Source organism: Fundulus heteroclitus, chromosome 10 (assembly GCF_011125445.2).
Source record: "Fundulus heteroclitus isolate FHET01 chromosome 10, MU-UCD_Fhet_4.1, whole genome shotgun sequence".
Classification (NCBI taxonomy): Eukaryota; Metazoa; Chordata; class Actinopteri; order Cyprinodontiformes; family Fundulidae; genus Fundulus; species Fundulus heteroclitus.
Window position 1 is genome coordinate 26,262,262 of NC_046370.1, and position 19,884 is coordinate 26,282,145.

The 19,884-nt window shown below is 41.0% G+C and overlaps 1 protein-coding gene across 1 annotated transcript in view; it reads left to right on the plus strand.

Annotated features, from left to right (window-relative positions):
- Positions 1 to 277: 277 nt before the first annotated feature.
- LOC118564395 (rab3 GTPase-activating protein catalytic subunit-like) overlaps positions 278 to 19,884 on the plus strand; it is a 21,882-nt gene continuing 2,275 nt past the window's right edge. Inside the window, exons 1-17 of the mRNA XM_036142403.1 lie at positions 278 to 360; positions 448 to 503; positions 1,859 to 1,937; positions 2,037 to 2,163; positions 4,169 to 4,247; positions 6,638 to 6,757; positions 8,558 to 8,723; positions 11,328 to 11,427; positions 11,642 to 11,723; positions 12,715 to 12,783; positions 14,090 to 14,163; positions 14,401 to 14,493; positions 15,338 to 15,510; positions 16,044 to 16,145; positions 17,313 to 17,485; positions 19,143 to 19,197; positions 19,680 to 19,884. The exon at positions 19,680 to 19,884 is cut by the window's right edge and continues 113 nt beyond it. Of these exons, the coding sequence (XP_035998296.1) occupies positions 343 to 360; positions 448 to 503; positions 1,859 to 1,937; positions 2,037 to 2,163; positions 4,169 to 4,247; positions 6,638 to 6,757; positions 8,558 to 8,723; positions 11,328 to 11,427; positions 11,642 to 11,723; positions 12,715 to 12,783; positions 14,090 to 14,163; positions 14,401 to 14,493; positions 15,338 to 15,510; positions 16,044 to 16,145; positions 17,313 to 17,485; positions 19,143 to 19,197; positions 19,680 to 19,884 (1,771 nt within the window). The 5' untranslated portion in view covers positions 278 to 342. The remainder of the gene's footprint in view (positions 361 to 447; positions 504 to 1,858; positions 1,938 to 2,036; positions 2,164 to 4,168; positions 4,248 to 6,637; positions 6,758 to 8,557; positions 8,724 to 11,327; positions 11,428 to 11,641; positions 11,724 to 12,714; positions 12,784 to 14,089; positions 14,164 to 14,400; positions 14,494 to 15,337; positions 15,511 to 16,043; positions 16,146 to 17,312; positions 17,486 to 19,142; positions 19,198 to 19,679) is intronic.

Sequence of the window (19,884 nt, forward strand, 5' to 3'; positions counted from 1 at the left end):
ATGCCGGTGTGTGTATATATATATATATATATATATATATATATATATATATATATATATATATATATATATATTGCATCAGTCAGAACCAAAAATGTACTAAAGAATAGAAACTAGTCAGACATTATATTATACCCACAGCTGTTGTAGCTATGTGTATAACTCCTCCATAGTAAAATTTATATATCTTCATAACACGAAAAACAGAATCGCCTGGGTGGAAGTTACAGACATTACTCACTCATGTCCAGTAGGCGGCAGTATAGCAGCTCTGGCTGTTTGCGATTCGCCAATGTAACAAAACAGAAGAAGAAGAAGTGGAAAACAAAACTGTGCTTTAACATGGCTGCTGACAACGATGTAAGTTTCTCTCGTCTGGAGTTAAGAGCAGGAGGTGTCTGTTGGGGAAGAGCTTTGTGATGAACATGTCTCCCCTTTCTTTCGCAGCCTGAATCTGAGGTCTTTGAGATCACTGATTTCACCACCGCGTCCGAATGGGAGCGGTAAGCAAAAGCACCACTTACCTCTCCTCTCTTGTACCGATGGGTGTGTGTTTACCGATCGGCCTCGGTGACGCCTGTCATGCCGTCGGTAGGTTCGTACACGTCCTCCCATCCCGACTGGAGCCTTGCTGGGAATCACCCCAACCTTAAGGCGTCTCTGAACGGCCAGACCTGCAGAGATCTACAGCGGAATTATGAAATGTTTATCCTGGATGTAACGCAGGTGTCCCTATGCTGTAGAGTTAGGAGAGAAGGCAGCGAGTTACCTGTCAGGAGTTGGAAGGAATGAAATACTGATACGTGTACAAATGAGATATGATCAGATGACAGGATGACGTTGGGTGTTTCACCTATAATCTTGGTTTGTAAAACTTTCTGCTGTGCCATAAAATAACCTTGATATTTGATGCTCATGTTTTCTTTCCTCTCCGATTCTCCATAAAACGATCAAACATGACATTGTTTCTCCCTCGGTTGTTTCTGATAAGCGGAGAACCTTTTTGCCAACATTCCCTGGCAGCAGACAGGGCAGCTTAGCAGAACTGAACCTTGCTGAGCCCCTTTTCTGTCATTGCTTTGGCCATTTCCATCATGCTCTTCCCATCGGATGGATTTTAGGATCGTTTACTGCCGCTGAACCCATCTTCCTTTCTCGAAGAAAAGATTTAATGCTCTTTCATGCATTATCAGCCTGAAAAGGATCCTCACCAAACCTCCCGTGGACTGATGGGAAGAGAAACCTGGTTTAACATCCCAGCCTTTCTGTGCGTTTCCTGTGGAGCTACTGACTGCAGTCTGACATGCAACCTGTGAAAAAGGAGCTTGTTTACTTCAACATCCCAGCATCATCTTTTAGCCAGTGTAGATTCAGGTCTCATTGCTGAATCCCACTTTGCTGCTTCTCTTTAGCCCACCGGAGCTGTATTTTCTTTTTGGGGGGTGTAAATGACGGTGCTAGTTTCTCTTATTCAGGTCCTTTAATGGCATATTTATAAGAGTTTTTGTTTGTGTTTCCTTATCCTGACCTTGCTGTTTCGCTTGCACTGACTTTAAACTATAGACAAAGGCCTGCGCGGCGCTACCCAGCCGCCAGTTGCCGATTGTTTGTGGTTAAACGGTGGAAGAGTTTCCTGAAGCTTGGCTACAAGCTGAGGACCGCAGCTCCTGACCAAAGGCTGTGATTATCTAACTGTTAGAGAGCTGCCAACAGTATCTGATGACTTGATTAGATGTAGGCAATGTGGTGATAAGCTGTTGGGCTTTTTATTTTTGAAGTTTCATCTTCTGTCCGTGCACATTACTTATAGATGCATAGCATTCCTGCATTGAAGCTAAATTTTGTTATTTGTTTCAAGGTTTGTGTCCAAAGTGGAGGAAGTGCTAAACGAGTGGAAGCTGACTGAAAGCTATGTGGAAAAATTATCTCCAGAAAAGGTGATCTGCTTTCATTTATTTTATTTATTTATATTTTTCAAATCATGACAATTAGTTATATATTGTTGGTAATTATTTGATGATGTTATGTAAACCCAGGGTGCGTACGTCAACGGGAGCTGGGGAGAGCAGTCGCAGGACGTTCACTTTGCTGACTTTAAGTTCAGTATCAGCCACCACTTTCTCAAAGAAGAATGTAAAAAGGAGAATGGGAGGAGTGAAGAAGGTACAGTCATTTTCCAATATGCCTGAAAACTCTGCATTTTCACTATAAACGTACTTCTGACTTTCTTTGTTTTCCTCACTACCTTACATTATAAAATACATTTACTGGTGTCCTTCATCTCAGAGGGAAACTGAATGTAGGTCAAGACCGTAAGGCCAGGTTGTTTGAGACAAGTGTGGAGGGCAGGCTTAAAACAGCAGTTGTTGTTTTGAGAAATAACATTTTAGCGTTCAAACTTTGTAGTTTATGTTGATGGCACAGAAAAATCTTTCCCCGGGGGAGGGGTTCTAAGGGGCCACCTTAGCTGACTCCTCCAGATGTGGAGGAGCAGTGGCTCTCCTCCGAGCCCCCCCCCCCTCCCCGCGTTCTGATGCATGTCTGATGAAGAGGATGCCCGTCGTTTTCCATCATGTTATTCCTTAAATGAAGCATCCTTCTTTGCACAATCATTTCCAGAAGCTCTAGAGGAGTCCCCAGAACACAGGTCCCTATGGCTGACACCATCTGGACCTGCAGCCTTGTTCCTGAACTGAACCTCTTGAGGAACGTGTTGAGCTCATGGCTCTGTCCAGACTTCAATCTGGCCGATCCTCCTGCTTGAATCATGTGATGACCTTCATCCCTGACCACACATCTCTTATTGTTATGCTGGGGCTTCCTCCTCTTCACCTCCTTGCTGTCTCTTGATCTAGACTCCAAGTTGATACTGTATACTCCAGTAGCTCCCTGTCTCCTTCTCCTAAGGCTCTTTTTTATTGTTTTTAATAGTTAAACTAGAGGGTTAAACTTGAAACTAAAACTCATAACTCCAAAAATCTGCAAATGCATACATCACTCAATAGTTATACTGATATCCTGCACATGGAGGAAAAATATTCTAAAAGCATTTAAACTAATGTGGAGCTTTCAAATAGACCCCTAGTTTTAATTTCTACCAGGAATAATTTAATAATAATAATTGTTGTTTTAACTTAGGAAGTTTCTTATACTTTAGCTGACATAATTTAAGGTTTTTGAAATAAGTCAATAATTTTTTAACTGTATGCATGATGTATGCTAACATCACTCTATGCTTGTCTTTTGCTCTAACCCAGCAGAGGGTTTTTTTGTACTTTATTTGTTGTTCAAAAGTTTTTAACAGTTGAATAAGCAACAGACAATGATACAGATGATGACAATGGAAAACCAAAAACAGGGAACAAACTAGTGTATAAAAGAGGTATCAAATGTACAATAAAGTGTAAAACATGTACACGCAATAAGAGTAAACAAGGACAAGAACCACAAAATTGGCTATTGTCAAATATCATCCCTTAATATGAGATAGGTGGTCCATTTCTCCCAGAGGGGACCACCCTTTTGTTTTTGAAGCCTTAGTAAAACGGTTAAGTGCTCCATGGACTGAATGCTTTTCACTATGGTAAATAGGCCTGGGTATCATCTAGATAAAATTCTCCATACATAGCTCACGATACAAGACAATTCTCTATGTAGCTCAGCTCGATTTGACTTGACTACTATATCAATATTTATTACTTTCAGATGATATGTGTCATTCAATAAAAAAAAACAAATATTATATTTCTGTTCAATTTATTGAACACTGATATATTAACTGGAAAATAAAGTGCATTTGGTTCAGTGCATTTAACGTATCACAGAAACCAAAACTGTGCCCAAACGTCTGATTTTAGGGACGAAGGTGCTTCTAAAATCCTGTTGGCCATTCCGCAAATTCGTCTCACTTCCTTACTTCCTCGCTGTGAACAGTAATGGCGTGCTGTAATAACGCCCCCTAGGGGTTGGGAGGTATATTGATTTTGAAAGCCAGAATATCAGTATTAAATCATTTTATAAACATCAATATTAATCTTTGTATCGTTTTTTTACGCGCAGCCCTAATGGTAAGCCACTGGTTTATATTTGGGGGCTCTTTGGTAAGCCGTCGCTTGGTAATAGCTTTTTAACCCAGCAGATGCTTGACATTCTCTTCTCTTCTGCCCAGATACATTACCTTTGGCAATGCAGGACCTTCTGTCGATGCACAATGACTTCCCTCCTCGAGCCCATTGTCTGGTCAGATGGTGAGTTTATTGCTTTACATTTTCATGCAGGGAAATTATGTTAAAGACATATGGTGGAGGAAATAAGTATTTTGAGCCCCTGCTGATTGAGTGAGTGCGCTCTCTTACAAACAAAAACACAATTAGCCCCACAGGAGGAGTGGTTAATGAACACCATCCCCACTCTGAGCTCCAATTAGGGCGTCAGATTAGACTCAGACTATCTTCATTACTAAGTAGGTAGAAATGATCATTTATCACTGTACACGTTAGAGAAAGCAATCAGTCCAGCAGCACTAGTAGTACCTCAAGATGAAGCATGGTATTTAAGGTGTTCTTAAATTCAGCAACAAGCAATATTAACCAGACTGTCTGTTGAAACCAATGTTAAGTGGCAGCTAGTTGGCCAGTGGCAAAATATTATGACATCACAGACATGTTTCTGCTGAGTAATGTATCTGGACTTCACCAACCTGAGTCTGCAGAAAGGGCACAGTGGGGTCGCCCTGCACTTCGCACTCAAGTTCGCCTAATTTTGGGGGATGGCAGCTGGGCGCCTCAGATCTGAGACCCTCTGGTACATGATCATCAAGATGGAGGAAATGTTAGCGGTATCTCCGCATCCGAAGCGTTTGACACAGTTTTAGAGACATTTAAGTGATGAAAATGTTTGTTTTTTTGAATCACAAAAATAATTAGCTAATACAGTCATCTTTCTTTACAGTCAATTTACTCTTGTTCCAGTGAGACAATACTGCCAACAGCTGATGCCCTCATCAATATATTTGCCCCCCACTGAGCCAGTGGTGCCAGATTAATTTTAAATTTTTGAAGTGGTGTCTCGTCAGCTTCCACTGTCTGTTCGTAGCACCTTGACTGTCAGGCGCACGTGCTTGTTTTCAGTAATGCTTATGTGTAGCCTTTTAATCACAATCATCAGAAAAGTAGCTTACATAAAGAATCTTTTTTGAAATGGAAACACTTATGTAACAAACTGCAGTGCCCATTAATATCTGTTTTTCCACAGAAAGGAGTGGAAAGGTATTTCTTTGTGTTTATTAGCGGCAAAGGGTGTTATTAGTAAAATAAAACACTTCTCTCTGTATGCCTCCATCTTGTCGTCGCTTTTCACGTCTCTGCGGTGCTGAAGATGCACCGGCTAACTGTCACCTGTCATTGTTATCCAAGTTACTTATTAAGAATGAGGATCAATAATAAAAAGCTGATTTATAAATACTGACCACGACAAAAGTAAATAACCTTCGCTGGTGCAAGGACACAGTTTGACGCTGATTAAGACGTGGTTGTGACTAGTAAGATAGCATCTCCATTCATAAAAGCAGTTTGATGCATCCTGGTTGTCTGGAGACATTATGTAACAGCCACTTCTGACTGGGATTGCATTCAGAAAATAAAACAATGCTACAGGTCCTGGTTATATTTTTCTTCTATTATTTCAAAGATGTTTACACATACAAAAATGATTGGTATTATTTGAGAGCATATTATTTGGATGCGGTCTCTTTAAATCTAAAGGAGGCCTTTGTCACCCCGGCTGACCTCCAGGTCACAGAGCGTTCATTTTTCCAACGTGCTATGGAGCAATGTACCAATACTGATTCAAACTTCCAATGCAGTGCCCTCCTTAAACATGAGGAGAGAGCCACACAGATGGCTTTAGGCGCAAAAACAGGATTTCAACAAATGTGCAACAATTTGCCAACATATTGACCAGAATGTAAGACATCCATGTATACGTTTTTTTTTTTTTTTTTTTTACAAAAAAGGTCAATTTGGGGGTGAGTTACCCTTTAAGTAAGTAAAATATTAGGTGTCTTGTGATTTGACGGGGTCTTAGAATGCTAGCTACAATTTTGACACATTTCCAGGAACTATTGGTGATTCCTGACGCTCACAACCTGGAGTTGGGAGGTTGCTCTGTCGTTGTTTCTTTTATTTATACTATAGTTGTGATAAAAAGGTCTTTAGGGTGCGCTGATGGCGCAGTGGGTAGCGCGACCCATGTATGGAGGCCTTTAGTCCTAGACGCGGTCCACCCGGGTTCGACTCCGACCTGCGGACCTTTGCCGCTTTTCTTCCCCCCTCTTCCTGTCAGCTCACTGTCAATAAAACGCGTGCCACTAGAGCCGGAAAAAAAAAAAAAAGGTCTTTAAACATCCTACATTTACCTTCTTGGAACTTGTGAACGTTCAGATCCTGATTGCTCCCTAACAACCTCCTCTCCCCACCTTCCCTAGTCTGTTGGTCACTTTTTCAAAATGTTTCATTGAACATTTGTATTTAAATTTGAGTAAATGTCAATTTGCTAAAAAGAAAAGTTCAAGCCGTTGATTTTTAGATCATTTGGGTACAGTATTCCTGTGAATGTTATGGTCCTTTTATGGCGGCAGGTACGGCCTGCGAGAATTCGTGGTCATCAGCCCCGGGGCGAACTGTGAGGCCATCATCAGCGAGTCAAAATGCAACCTGCTGCTCAGCTCCATCTCCATGTCTCTGGCCAACAGCGGCTGGTGAGTCACTCTGTCAGCTTATAGGGGACGTACAGTAGGAAAGGTCATTTTACAGGATTCCCATTTTCATGTATTGGGACATAATAAAAATGATGTAGTTTGTACCATGTCTAAAAGGAATTAAAGCAATAAATTAAGACTGATTATTGCTGTTGTATTTACACTTGAACTTGGATTAAACAATTTTAACGTGTTGTCATTAATAGGTAATTTTTATATGCTTATATTTAACTTTAGAAATTAAAGAGTTAAAACTCTGTCTTCAACATAACCGTAAACACTTTATCACATTCAGGAAGAAATAAATGTGCAGTCATCGATAAATGCTCTAACAGTCTTAGGGAGCACGTGTGCATTCCCCATCAACAAAATCAGACCCATTTAAACTTATGGAATTATTAATATAAAATGCTTATCATTATTTATATTGAAGTAACTCCAGTTGCATTTATTCCAAATTAGTTCTCTTCATCTAGCACTAAACAACAACTATTGGCACTTTACAAGAGGAACAGGTCTAATCCTTGCCTAATTCATTAGAAATCAGTCCAACTGCAGTCATTTGGTGACTTTCACATTCAAGCACATAGTCATAATGGTAGTACATCAAAAACAAAGTTGGCTCATCGAATAGTCTTATTCAAAAAATTAGAATATACATTCTGATGAGGCTTGTTTGTCAGATTAACTGTGCCTGTTGAAAATAACCTTTGAGTAGGTGTTAAACGTACTTTTCATTAAGCCCAAATTTCTGTATTAGAAAAAAAAATTCTATTGTCTGATCTAATATTCTAATTTTAAATGTTGTGTTAAAATCAGAAAATTTTAATTAACAGAAAAAACCCTTGAAACATAAATCTGTGTGGAATTAATCTATATAATGTGTTTCACTCGGTGAATGAACTGTTCAATAATATTGAATGACTAATGCCGATCAGTAAAAAAGTTACGTAGCAACTCATTATTGGGGAATGGGATAAATATGTACTCTTCTTCATCTGATCACAGTGTTGAATAATCTCAAGATAAGCTGCAGATTTCTAGCCTCGTGAGACCATCCTGATCTCGCGAGCTTTCAAGGTTTCACTCGCAGATCAGTCTGGCTACTCTCCGTTAAAGAAAATTTGGAGCCGTTCACCAAACGAACGTCCAATCAGCGTTGGCTTTGAGGCAGGTTGAGGTGTGACGCAACGGGAAGCGCGACAGTTCAGTCTAAAGAACATGGCGGCTTCAGCCGATGAAACTAGCGTTAGCGTGGCTATCGAGCAAGTTTTATCGGCATTACAGAGTATTTCTCTGCTGAGCTAAAGAGGCTTTACCTGCAGCAGCAAGAGTAGCTTGGCTTGTGGTTGTGTTTTCGTCGTCGCTCGTAACAGAGCGACGACGAAGCATGTTGACGAGTACGTCATATGCTTCGTTGATCTGATTGGTTTATTTGGCCCGTCTATCACCAACATAGGCCAATCAGCTAACCAGTATTTTCGCCCCTTCCCAAAATTACTTCAACGGAAGGTTTCCAGATGGATATGCGGAGCAAATCTATCTGGCGGAGTCAGGTTAGCAGATTTCACCAAACTCAAAAAAGTCAGTGCCTAAACCTGGGGACATGGGTGTATGTGCTTCCTGTGACACTACTTCTTAAGCAGTCTTTAGCTCCTACAAACAAATGAACAAGAACTAATTCAGTTTAGGGTGGAAAAACACAATCTGTATGAAGTGAACATCAAACTAGTTATTGAGAAGCGAGGATTCACAAAAAGGTGTGTAGTCAGACCAGTCTCTGTCTTCTTGTGCATCCAGTCAGGTCCCCATGTTTGTTCAGATCCAGCAGAAGTGGAGACGGATCTATGCCGGCGAGTGCCAGGGGCCAGGTGTGCGCACCGATTTTGAGATCGTCCATCTCCGTAAGGTGCCGAGCCAGTACAACCACCTATCTGGCCTCCTTGACATCTTTAAGTCTAAAATTGTAAGTAGTGAGGAGCAAAACCCGTTGCACACAAACTCGACTTAGATTTTTGCTTTGTGCAGTGTTTAGTAGCATGCTAGCATCTCATTTTATCACCAGGTTAACAGCAGGTGTGTCACTGCTGGGGATTTTAACATTCATGTTGTGGAGCCAACAAACCATGCTGCTAAGGAGCTCTTTAACATGATAGACTCTGTGAGGCTCTCTACATAGCAGCTTTACAGCATTTTCCTGCTCATACTGACCATTCAAAGAGCTTTACGCTGGAGCCACGTTCATACGCCCATATGCAGATTGGCAGGCAACTTAGGGCTAAGTGCCTTGCCCAAGGGCCCATTCATCGATGTATATCGATGATAGGGGAAAAAAAGTCAATAAAAAGTTCAATAGAATAACAGTTTTCCTTCCTTATGCGTTCTAGTCATGTAGGTTATTATTACATCCTCCCAACCAATCACAAACTGGCCCAGGAAGCCCCGCCCCCTTCAAAGAGTTCAGAGAGCACGCGTTCTTTTTGATTTTTAAAAACTTGCAGTTTTGATAAAAAGTTGGTTGAATAAAGGGTTGAGTTTGAATTCAGTGTTCGTTGTTTAAAAATAGGTCACTAAGCAACAGCATAAATTGTCCAGGGCTGAACTTAAAATATATTATTTGAATATTTTGATAATTATCGATATCAATCAATATGATTTATATTTTATCAATATATATTTTTTTTCTATATCGTCCAGCACTATATTGAAGAACAAAAAGGAAGTAGCATTAAATGCATGAATAAAACAATTAAATGAAAATATTTGGAATAAATAGCTAAAGGTAGGGTGGACGATTTTTTCAGAAACATAGGTAAGAAACACCCATGTCACTTTTTGAATAACTGCACGTGCGTTAGACCATCCTACCTGCTCTTCCGCTCCTAAGGGGGATCGCGTGAAAGAATCTCCTAAATCCACTCTGGTCTTGTTTCTTTCTACTCAGTCCTTCCTATTCTTCTCATAAACTAGAAAGACGGTTTTCTTCTTGTGACTCTCAGCCATTTTGAAATTATACGGTGAGAGCAGCAGAGCTGCAATGAACAGCTGTAACTGAAGGTTAAACCGAAGCTCACTGGATACATAAACAAGTGATAAGCATAAGGAAACTAACAAAGAATGAGCACCCAGGTTGGTGTTACGTGATCATAATGTCACAATGATTGGGATGTGGGACAACCAATAGAAAAGATGACCTCTGAGGCTCTGTTCCTAGAAACATTTCACAAATGCAAGGTGACAGATAAGCTCTGTCGGTCATCCAGGATTCATAGAACCATAGTTACATATGTAACTTGACCCACAGCATCTGACTCTTTGGGCCAGGTCGAGTCAGCAATTTTTCTGGAAGTTTCCCCAAGTCCCTTTTTGAATAACTGCGCATACGCAATACCGTCTTGCCTTTCTCTTCTGCTCCTCAGGGGGATCGCATGAACAAAACAAACTTGTACATCCTTTGCTTCTTGCGACTCTCAGCCATGTTCAGGTATACGGTGAGAGCAGCAGAGCTACAATGAACGACTAACCGCTAACCAAGCTGCTAAGCTAACCGAATACCAGACCTCTCAACTTTTATCAAAAGTTAAGAGTGAGATTATGCTAATTTTGGGGGCGGGGCTTGTTTGGGGCGGGGCTAACTGGACCCTGGAAGAGCCGGTGGAGTCTCAACTCCATCTCATTTAGACATGTATTACTTTTGTTAAAAAGAGAAAGAGACGTATTAATACCTTATTGTTCAGTTAATGGATTAAAACATCAAAAACACACAATTGTTCAAATAATACTGAATAAAATTAAGTAGTTTTAAGTTATTCACCGAATTATTACACTGTTACACATTAATCTATGGGTTTGTTTATCATTGTAGATCTATAACCTGATTGGTGATTCAGGCTGAGTTTCATCAAGTCTTTATGGTTAACATTTCCCTCTTTTCAGCTCAATGCACTTCTAGACTGTTACAGTTTATAACCAGCCCGTTGCCAAAAAACGCATCCCCTGCTGTTTCATAGAAATATACACTTGTAGTTGATGTAACATTTTCTACGTGTTTACACATGTGTTCTGAACTACTAGTGTGAATTTCAGGTGTGTGGGACAATTTTTAGATTAAAAACATAGGGGGATGCGTTTTTTGGCAGCCCCATAGCCAAAAAACGCATCCCCTGGTATCTCAGAGGAGTTGACACTTGTATGACTGTATTCCTGTATATCCATCTGTAATTAAAGGACAAGGGTCAGCAAATGCAAATTCTGCCCTGTAAAACAATGACAGGGCAATTGTCGCTCTATGATCTGAAGCCCCATTTGGAGCTTTTAAACAGGCTTTGAAAAAACTGCAAATACTTCCTCCTATAGTCTGGCATCTGGGTGGCACCTTCCTAGCCCCACCTTAGTCTTGGGCCTTGAAACACTGGTCCTCCATATGTGTAGAGAGATCAGGTGTCCCCTCTGCACTGGTGCTATGTCTGGAAGGCCAGTGTTACAGAAAGTCCTCCCCTAATCCGGGTAAAAACAGATGCTTAAACTAAGTTTAGTGCACATTTTCAGTCCTTGTTCTCTCTTTGTGAAGGGTTGCAACCTGCTCCCCCTGCCGCCTGTTGACATAGCTATTCGCTACACCTACATCCTCCAGGATTGGCAGCAGTCTTCATGGCCTCAACAGCCTCCAGGTAGGCACACAGACAGAGAGCTCAGTTGGTCTCATTAAATCTGTTTCATAACTTCATTCAGCACTATATCTTTGTGCATTGTGTTTATTATGGACGGGTGATATACTGTCTCACTCAGTGTTACAAAGTGTCACATAAACTCATCAGATGTAGAGCCATTGTCAAGTAAAGGTGTGTTTTCTGTTTCTGGCTGGCTGGGGTGTGGTTCTGTCAGACTTTGACACGCTGCTTGGAGGTGAGGTAGGAGGAGTGGAGTTTGGAAACCTTCCCTTCGGAGCCTGCGAGGAACCAATCAGGTAAGGGTATATTTCAAGTGCCAATTATCTGATATTCTAGATAAAATAATGAATAATAAAGTCTATAGAGTAAATATACACTTAGTACAGTACCAGATATACAGTTCTTTTTTTCAGTCAAACAAACAAACAAACCATTTTATAGGACAATTTTCATACAGCTAAGTGTAGCGCAAAGTGATTTAAAGGGGGTAAAATCAGAAGAGCAGACATAATCCCACTAGAAATACACACATTAGAAATTATCAAATTAAATTAAAAAACTAAAGAAGTAATGATAAAATTGATAATAAGATGATAACAAAACCAGATATACAGTTCTGATCAGAATTTTACATACACTCATGGGCATGGATGTCATTGATTTGATGTTTTAATGACACGCTGTTCTTTTTTGAACATTCAACATTACATTTAGTTTTCTTAAAACAAGAAACTTATGAATAAGAAAGAATTCTTGATTTTTTTCTGATCCACTCAGGGTCAACAGGAAGCATAGAAACTCAAACATATACGCAAACATCCAACTAACATTTATTGAAATGTTCTTTAGTAATCTGCTCCTTGTCCCCAATAGTAATTTTCTGGGATAATTCAGGCTGGAATGAGGCATCTTTTATTGGCTAGAGTAAACATAAACTGGTTGATTTCTTGACACGGACCTTCTTTTTTGTACGGCCCACAAATATTCAATAGTCTTGAAGCCATGGCTTTAGGAAGACTATTCCAGAAGTTTAATGTTAGCCTGCCTTTTCCATTCCAGAACCACTTTTGGTGCATGGTTTGGATAACTTTCCTGTTGGAACATGGTGTCCATACCTAACAAGAACCTAATAGCCCTTGTCAATTAAAAAATTGCGACATCCTACAACCTTTAGCAGTACATTCTAGATTTTTCTAATTATGTTGCAGATGTTCTGTTAGCTCATGTGTATAAAAAGACCAAATAACAAACCAAAATAATTCTTATTTTCCCTGTTTTGTTTTAAAGTGAACTCCATCTTGCAACCACCTGGCCTCACCTCACAGAGGGCATCGTTGTAGATAATGACGTGTACAGGTGAGTGTCTAACCACCTGGAGAGGCTGCCAGTCTACCACAGAGCAAACACCAGCATATTTGTTTTATTGTAAGCTAAACAAATATGCTGAACTAACGGGAAGGACATGGGATCCCACAGATGTTGGGGGGATGATACCCATGATATTTGGGTATCACTCCTGTGGGTGGATGGATGGATGGATGGATGGATGGATGGATGGATGGATGGATGGATGGATGGATTTCAACTGGTCATGGAAGCAATAGTGGCACATTCTAAATTTATTTAAATATTCTGCATGTTCATAGTGTTAGCGTGAGTCTATAGAGCAAGGGTGTCACGCTCCAGTCCTCACTGTCCAGTGTCCTGCAACTTTTATATGTATTCCTGCTTCAAAATACCTGAATCAGATAATCAGGTTATTAGCAGGACTCTGGAGACCTTGACTGCAGACTGAGGATGTAATTTTAGCCCCTTGATTCACATGTGTGGGACCAGGGACACATCTAAAAGTTGCAGGACACTGGACATCGAGGACTTGGGGCTGACACCCCTGCTGTAGAGGAACCAAAGTTATTTTTGCTGGAAAGCCAAATTTACTGCAGATGAAACTGTAAGTATAAGAAATGTTTGCTCTGAAAGGAAGTTTGAAATAAAGAATTTGTTGGAACCTTGTAAGGTGAAATCCATCTGCAGAAAAGAATCAGATCAAATAGATTGAATCAAAACTGGGAGCACAGAAGAAGCTCATGTGAATGTTGGAAAGAATTTGTGAACTCAATGAACTCCTGCTGATGTTGAGAATCCTCCAGATCCTGCTGTAAACTGTCTCTGCTTGTGATGGCAAAGTTATTGGAAACCAGAGTGACGGGTTGTAGGTCCACACAAGATTCTGGAGCGGCCCCACAAGTCCTTTGCAACAATGATGAGGAAAGAGAGAGGAGATCTCAGACGATTTGCCGATGCAGCAACATGCCCCTGTTATCTATTCAATAGCATATTTCTGTATTACACAAGTTGTAGGAGATGTTTCCTGATTGATCTGGCAACCAGTGAAAAAAATGGAATTGGATTTAGAACTAAAGAAACGAGCTTTCAGCCACAGGAATGGGTTGAACTGAGATTGGTCGGTCACATGACCTGTAAAATACCCATTTTGTCCAAGGGTTCTGTCCAAGATGGGTGATCACAAGCCTTTTCAAGGTTATAAAACATACCTTCTATGTATGCATGTGTCTTGATAGTTATTGGTATTGTTGGAAGGGATTTAACTGATTTCCCAACATGGTAGGTGTGCTCAACCGTATTTCCTGTTTTCCCACAGTGACCTCGACCCTCTCCAAGCTCCTCATTGGTCTGTTCGAGTTAGAACAGCTGAGAACCTTCAGTGTTTACTGGGTAGGTGGCTCGTTCCACTTTCAGGGATTGTTGGACTTTGCTCCATGTTTCACTAGAACACGTTTGTCTTTACACAGTCATTTTCCAACCGTTACATTTTTACTCATTATAAAACTTGTTTTACCTTCTGTGGTTTGTGGCAATCTTGTCAGATAGTCAGAATTTCCCTTTAGCTTTCATTCATGTCAAGCAGTTAAACCCTCCAAATGTTTTTTTGTGGTTTTAATTTCTTTGTAGGAGACTTTATCACCGAGTTCTTTAAGCTGTGCTGTCGGAGGGAGTCTGCAGAAGAGATTCTGGGTAGAGGCCATGCAGAAGAAGAAGGCCAGGGTCAGTTTCCCCGCTCTACTATTTCATACCCTACAATGATCAGGACTGTTCCTTTTCTTTGTTTCAGGAGCATCTTTACATGAAATAGGTAAATATCAGGGTTACTATGCACACTGGAGAAGCCTAGAAAAGTCTGGAGTTTGTTTTTTTAACCTTTTTAAGGTTTTCTCCAGGATATGAAAAAAATTGGGTATGGAAAGATGTTTTATTACAGTTTCTAAGCAAGAATCTATTAAAGCTTTATAAATATAGTGGTTTTTGCAATGATTTTTATTTAAAGGGTATTTGTTTGTGTTGGATTTGCCACATTTCATCTTGATTTGAACATATCAGTGTATTGCTTTTTCACTCATTAAAATGTATAGTCATCTATAAAAACAGATTTAGGATACATTTCACTACTGTTCAGGCTGATCTGGACCTGGGGTTCATAAACTGGGTTTGGGTAAAGGCCAAACCACACCCTGAACTGCTCCTTTTTGTAGGTATAACAAACCAAAGCAATGAGCCAAAGTTCACAAACTATACTTTAAAGAATCTACTTTTATTTTACGGCAATCCAATCCTTGTTTGATGGGTTCAGAGTTACAGAACTTTAAAATGAAGCTGGTCTAAGTTAGTCCAGGTACAGATAAGACTGATATTCAAGACGTTTAGGGTGAATGTTCTGCACTCAAATATTCAGAATGTTGCTAAAATGACAGAGAAATAAAATCAGATTCTGAAAAGCTCGGATAGTTGATGATGAAACTGTGTGGCATCCCTAAAATCTTGTTGTGCGGTGCAGTCTTTTTGCTAACTGCTTGCCATCTCTGTAGTAAGTGCAATGTTTTTCCCCCTGTAGAAAACAGTGACATCAGCTCTGCTCTGTCTAAACTGACGGAGCCAGCAGCGCCTGTGCCGCTAAGCAAGCTGTCCGTGTCCAGTATGGTCCACAGCGCCAGAAAGCACATGCGGCGGCGCCGGCACATCGATGAGTCCCCGCTTAACGTCGATGTCCTCAACTCAATCCTCCTGGTACGTTTCACTCATGCAAGCTGGTTCTGTGTCAGAGCGGCAGAACATTTACCCCCTGGAAAATTAGTCAGTGTCAAGACGGATTCCTGAAAGACTAATTGACAGTATGCTGCCCTCAACGCATGGGCCAATCAGACGAGCTTTCAGAGGTTCAGACGTCACTAGACTTTCAGAGGGCTTGAGAGGGTGTGATTTTGTTCGAAACAGCATTGAATATATGAATTTTATTAAAACATTTGAAGTTGAAGGAGGGAAATGGCTCCGCATTTTTACTTTTTACATACAGAAAAAACCTAAAACCTGTTCCCTAACACACTGGGACAGTCACTTCACAGGGTAGATTTTGTGAAAAGGCTCAAGATCCCCATTATCTTGTCTTGTTTCAGAGAATCAGGGAAGCCTCTTTCCTCCCTAATAAGCTCTTCACTTTCAGACTAAGATGAATTTTCATTAAATTGAGCATTAGGCAGCGGCACATGTGTGGCTAATGAATGTAAATTGTGTTTAAAGTATTTTCTTTTTCCCTCTCCCAGTACCTCTTCCCAGATGCTGCGGTGGAGAAGTCATCGGACAAAGAGAAAACCACCCAGACAAACTCCGTCAGGACATCCGAGAAAGAGAAGAGCCCAGACGACGTATGTTTGACCACTAACATGCTCTGACCTATCCCCATAAAATGATCATTTTCTCTCCAAGAGTACAGGTCAAATAGAAGAAAATACATGCTCCACACACATACATGTAGGAAAACAATTTGACAACCTACAGGGTTTTTCTAACTAATCTGGATATAAGGATAATAAATTGTAGCAAAACTGAAATATTGAAATAATATATATCATCATGAAGACATATTCCCATATAAAATGGCCAAAATCCAACATAGACCTTTCCTATAAGATGCACATGATGAGAACTTCATAAGAAATAGTTCACCCTGAGAGCAGACTGCAACATGCTAAAAGAGGTCTCCAAAACCCCTCAACTATCATCACAGCACCTACAGCAGGTTCTTGTTACTGGTGGTATGAAAGTCCATGCCTGTCCAATCAGAAAGAGACTGAAGTTCAACTTTCCTGGGAGATGTTCGAGGAGGAAACCTTTACTGTCCAAGAAAAACATGAAGTTCAACAGAGAGAGTGAAGACAAAGACCAGGACTTCTGGAATGATCTTCTTTGGACAGATGAGTCCAAAACGAAACCAGAATGAGTTTGGTATAAACTAAATACAGCGGTCCAGGAGAAGAACCTCATAGCAACTGTGAAGCATGGAGGTGGAGGTGTCATGATTCTGGGATGCTTTGCAGCAGCAGGACTTGGTCAGCTCACCATCATAGAGTCCAGCATGAATTTACCTGTGGATCAGAGGATGTATGAGGAAAATGCGAGGCCAAAAAGAATTTCAGCTGAAGCAGAACCTGTATCACGACAATTACCCAAAACATACCATTAAACCCTTCAGGGGGCTGGCTGGACATTAGGAAACATGAAGTAATGGACCTAGTCAAAATGAAGATTTTGAGGGACATGAAATCGGCTGAAAATACAAGAAACCCCTCGGGCATCATGCAGCTCAATGTGAACCTTCCCTGAGACCGAAGTCAGAGACTGTGCAGGAGAAAGAAAAACTCATCATCAGTCTGTTTTTATTTCTGCTCTGCTTTTCTAAACTGAAGATACTACCCAGAAATGAAACTAATTCCTCACTGTGAGGAAGCCATCATAAATGTCTTTGTCTTCATTTGTGAGGAAAATGCTCCTTTTGAATAAACGAGCTATTTCCTGTGTGGGCCTGTCTGCAGAACCTGTTCCTCCAGCTGAAGTCGGCGCCCTCGGACAGTTTGACCTACCGCCTGGCCCTGTGTCTGTGCATGGTCAACTACAGCTACGGGGGACTGCCTGCTGTCACTCACCTCTGGCAAGAGTTTGTCCTGGAGTTGCGCTACCGTTGGGAAAACAACTTCCTCATCTATGGGTGGGTGAACACACGCTTCATCTGCAGACTGTCATGCCAATCATTTTAGATTTTAAGGGATTTACATCAACATGTCACCATGACAGCAACAGACTTGTACTCCTTTCAGTTTCCATTCTTCAACTACTGTTGGTGAAGATGTGTAAGTATTCAAACCTCTTGAATTACCCCCCCCCCCCCCAAAAAACAAAAAAAACAAAAAACTATTTCAGTTCAGCTAATGGGGTTTAGCAGTCACCTACTTAGTAAAAACACTATACTATTGTGTATAATTTAGTTCACCCAAACTTGTTAGAGGAGGACACCACTGCAAACCCTCCAAACACTCGGCTGGCCAAAGAGAACATTTACCAGAGAAAAAGCCAAGAGGTTGATGGTAGCATGTGAAAAATCTGCAGAAATCCACAGCCGGAGAATCTGTCAACAGAGCAACTCTTCCTCGTCCATTCCACAAATCTGGTCTTTATATGGCAACAAAACACTGAACTCTGATCTACAAGCAAAACTATGTTGGAAAACTATTTCTAAACCTCACTCTGTGGACACCGTCCCCGTAGAGAAGCATTTAGGGGCAGCGTCATGCTGTGGGGAGGCTTTTCTTCGGCAGCGCAGCTGGGAATGTAAATACAGGACAATCCTGGTATTATAGTGCCACCGGAAAATTAAATAAGCACGCTGAGATGTGTGAGATTAGTCAGTTTTATTTTCTTACAAGAAAATCAGAACATCACATCCAGATAACAATGTGTAATCTGAGGTTTAACAGAACACACAGTCCAAATATATAAGAAGTTTTAAAACCTGGGAGCATGGTGACCTCTGAACTCATACTTCTGCTCCTCAAAACATATTTTTTCTTATTCGCCGCATATCTTAGTTTAGTTCCTGCTGAGCACATACCCCCTTTCCTGGTGCGACATTATAAACCACCTCTGCTCTAACATAAGGTCCTTGTAAGAGTTTTAAGTCTTAAGCTCCTGAGACCGAAGAACCAAAGTCCAAACATAGGCTTTTAGAAACCTGATGAAAGGCTGAAAAAGATTGGTTTGTCTTTCAGAAGCTGGGGTGGATGTGGCTTGGTTGACTTGGGGTGGGGGGCCATGGGTGGGCCAAGAATAGGGTCTGGGCTTGAAGGAATTTGGGTATATTTGGGTGGACAGTAGGGTCTGGAGGCAGGGAGTGCCTATCGGGGTTCTAGGCTTCCGGTGGTGGGTTAGATTCCCAAGGCTGGCCCGGCTTCCCCCAGGTTGCCCCCACCCTGGCGGGTTAGTTTCTCTGTGTGGGTTCTCTTGTGGTGCCTTTGGGGATCTCCAGAGGGAGGCGTTCCAGGGGGCATTCAGAACTTATGCCCGAGCCACTTCTGCTGCCTCCTCTACATGTGGAGGAGCAGCGGCTCTGGATGGCTGAGCTCCTCATTCTATCTCTAAGGGAGCACCCAGCCACCCTGCAGGAAGCTCATTTCAGCCGCTTTTATCAGGATCTGGTTCTTTTAGCAATGACCAAATTTTATGACCATAGGTGAGGGTAGGAATGGTGACGAGTGAATCTAGAGCTTCGCCAAGATAGCAAAGTTCTTCTCTAATGCTGTATAACTGGCAAAAATCTGCAATAATAGATGGAAATCTAAGTTAGGTTTTAAATGTCGCTTTGCTTGCAGCTTAACAGGTGGACCTCCTGATCTCCGCTGCTGTCTGCTGCATCAAAAGTTTCAGGTAAATATTACAGCCGACCATAGTGCAGTAACTTGGAGACAAAAAGAGGAAAATGGACATTTATATTAGACTGGGTACATTGCAATGAAATAAACACATTTCATTCTTTTTGCATCTTTTTTTGTTACTTTCCTGTGTATAGTTTGTGTTGTCTTTTAATCATGATGATGTTGCTTTTACCACTTATTGTTTTTACCTGTACAGTGTCCATGAGTGTTTTGAAAGGCGCTTGAAATAAAATGTATTATTATTATTATTATTTTTCAAGAAAATTCGTCCAACATTTTCTTTTGTCATGTTACAAGGAATACGGTACCATTTTAAACCCGTTTTCAGATGCATATAATGTATCAGTGTCTGGGAATCAAATCACATTCAGACTGATTCAAAATATTGATCCCGAAATGCAATTTTCTAAGATGTTTTCCTGTTAAGTAAGCTAGTGGATTTTAATCAGGTGTTAACTTATTTATCGTGGATAGATGCTGAACTGCTGCATAGACAGGAAGAGGGCGAGAGATGAAGCCCGCAAGGCGCAGGAGGGAAACAGAGAGAGAGAGCGCAAAGTATCGGGTGGAAAAGCTTCTGCCTCCACTACAACCAGAGAGGTGTCTCAAGGCAAATCCTGGGACTCGTGGAGTGACAGCGAGGAAGAGTTCTTTGAATGCCTGAGTGACCAGGGGGAGA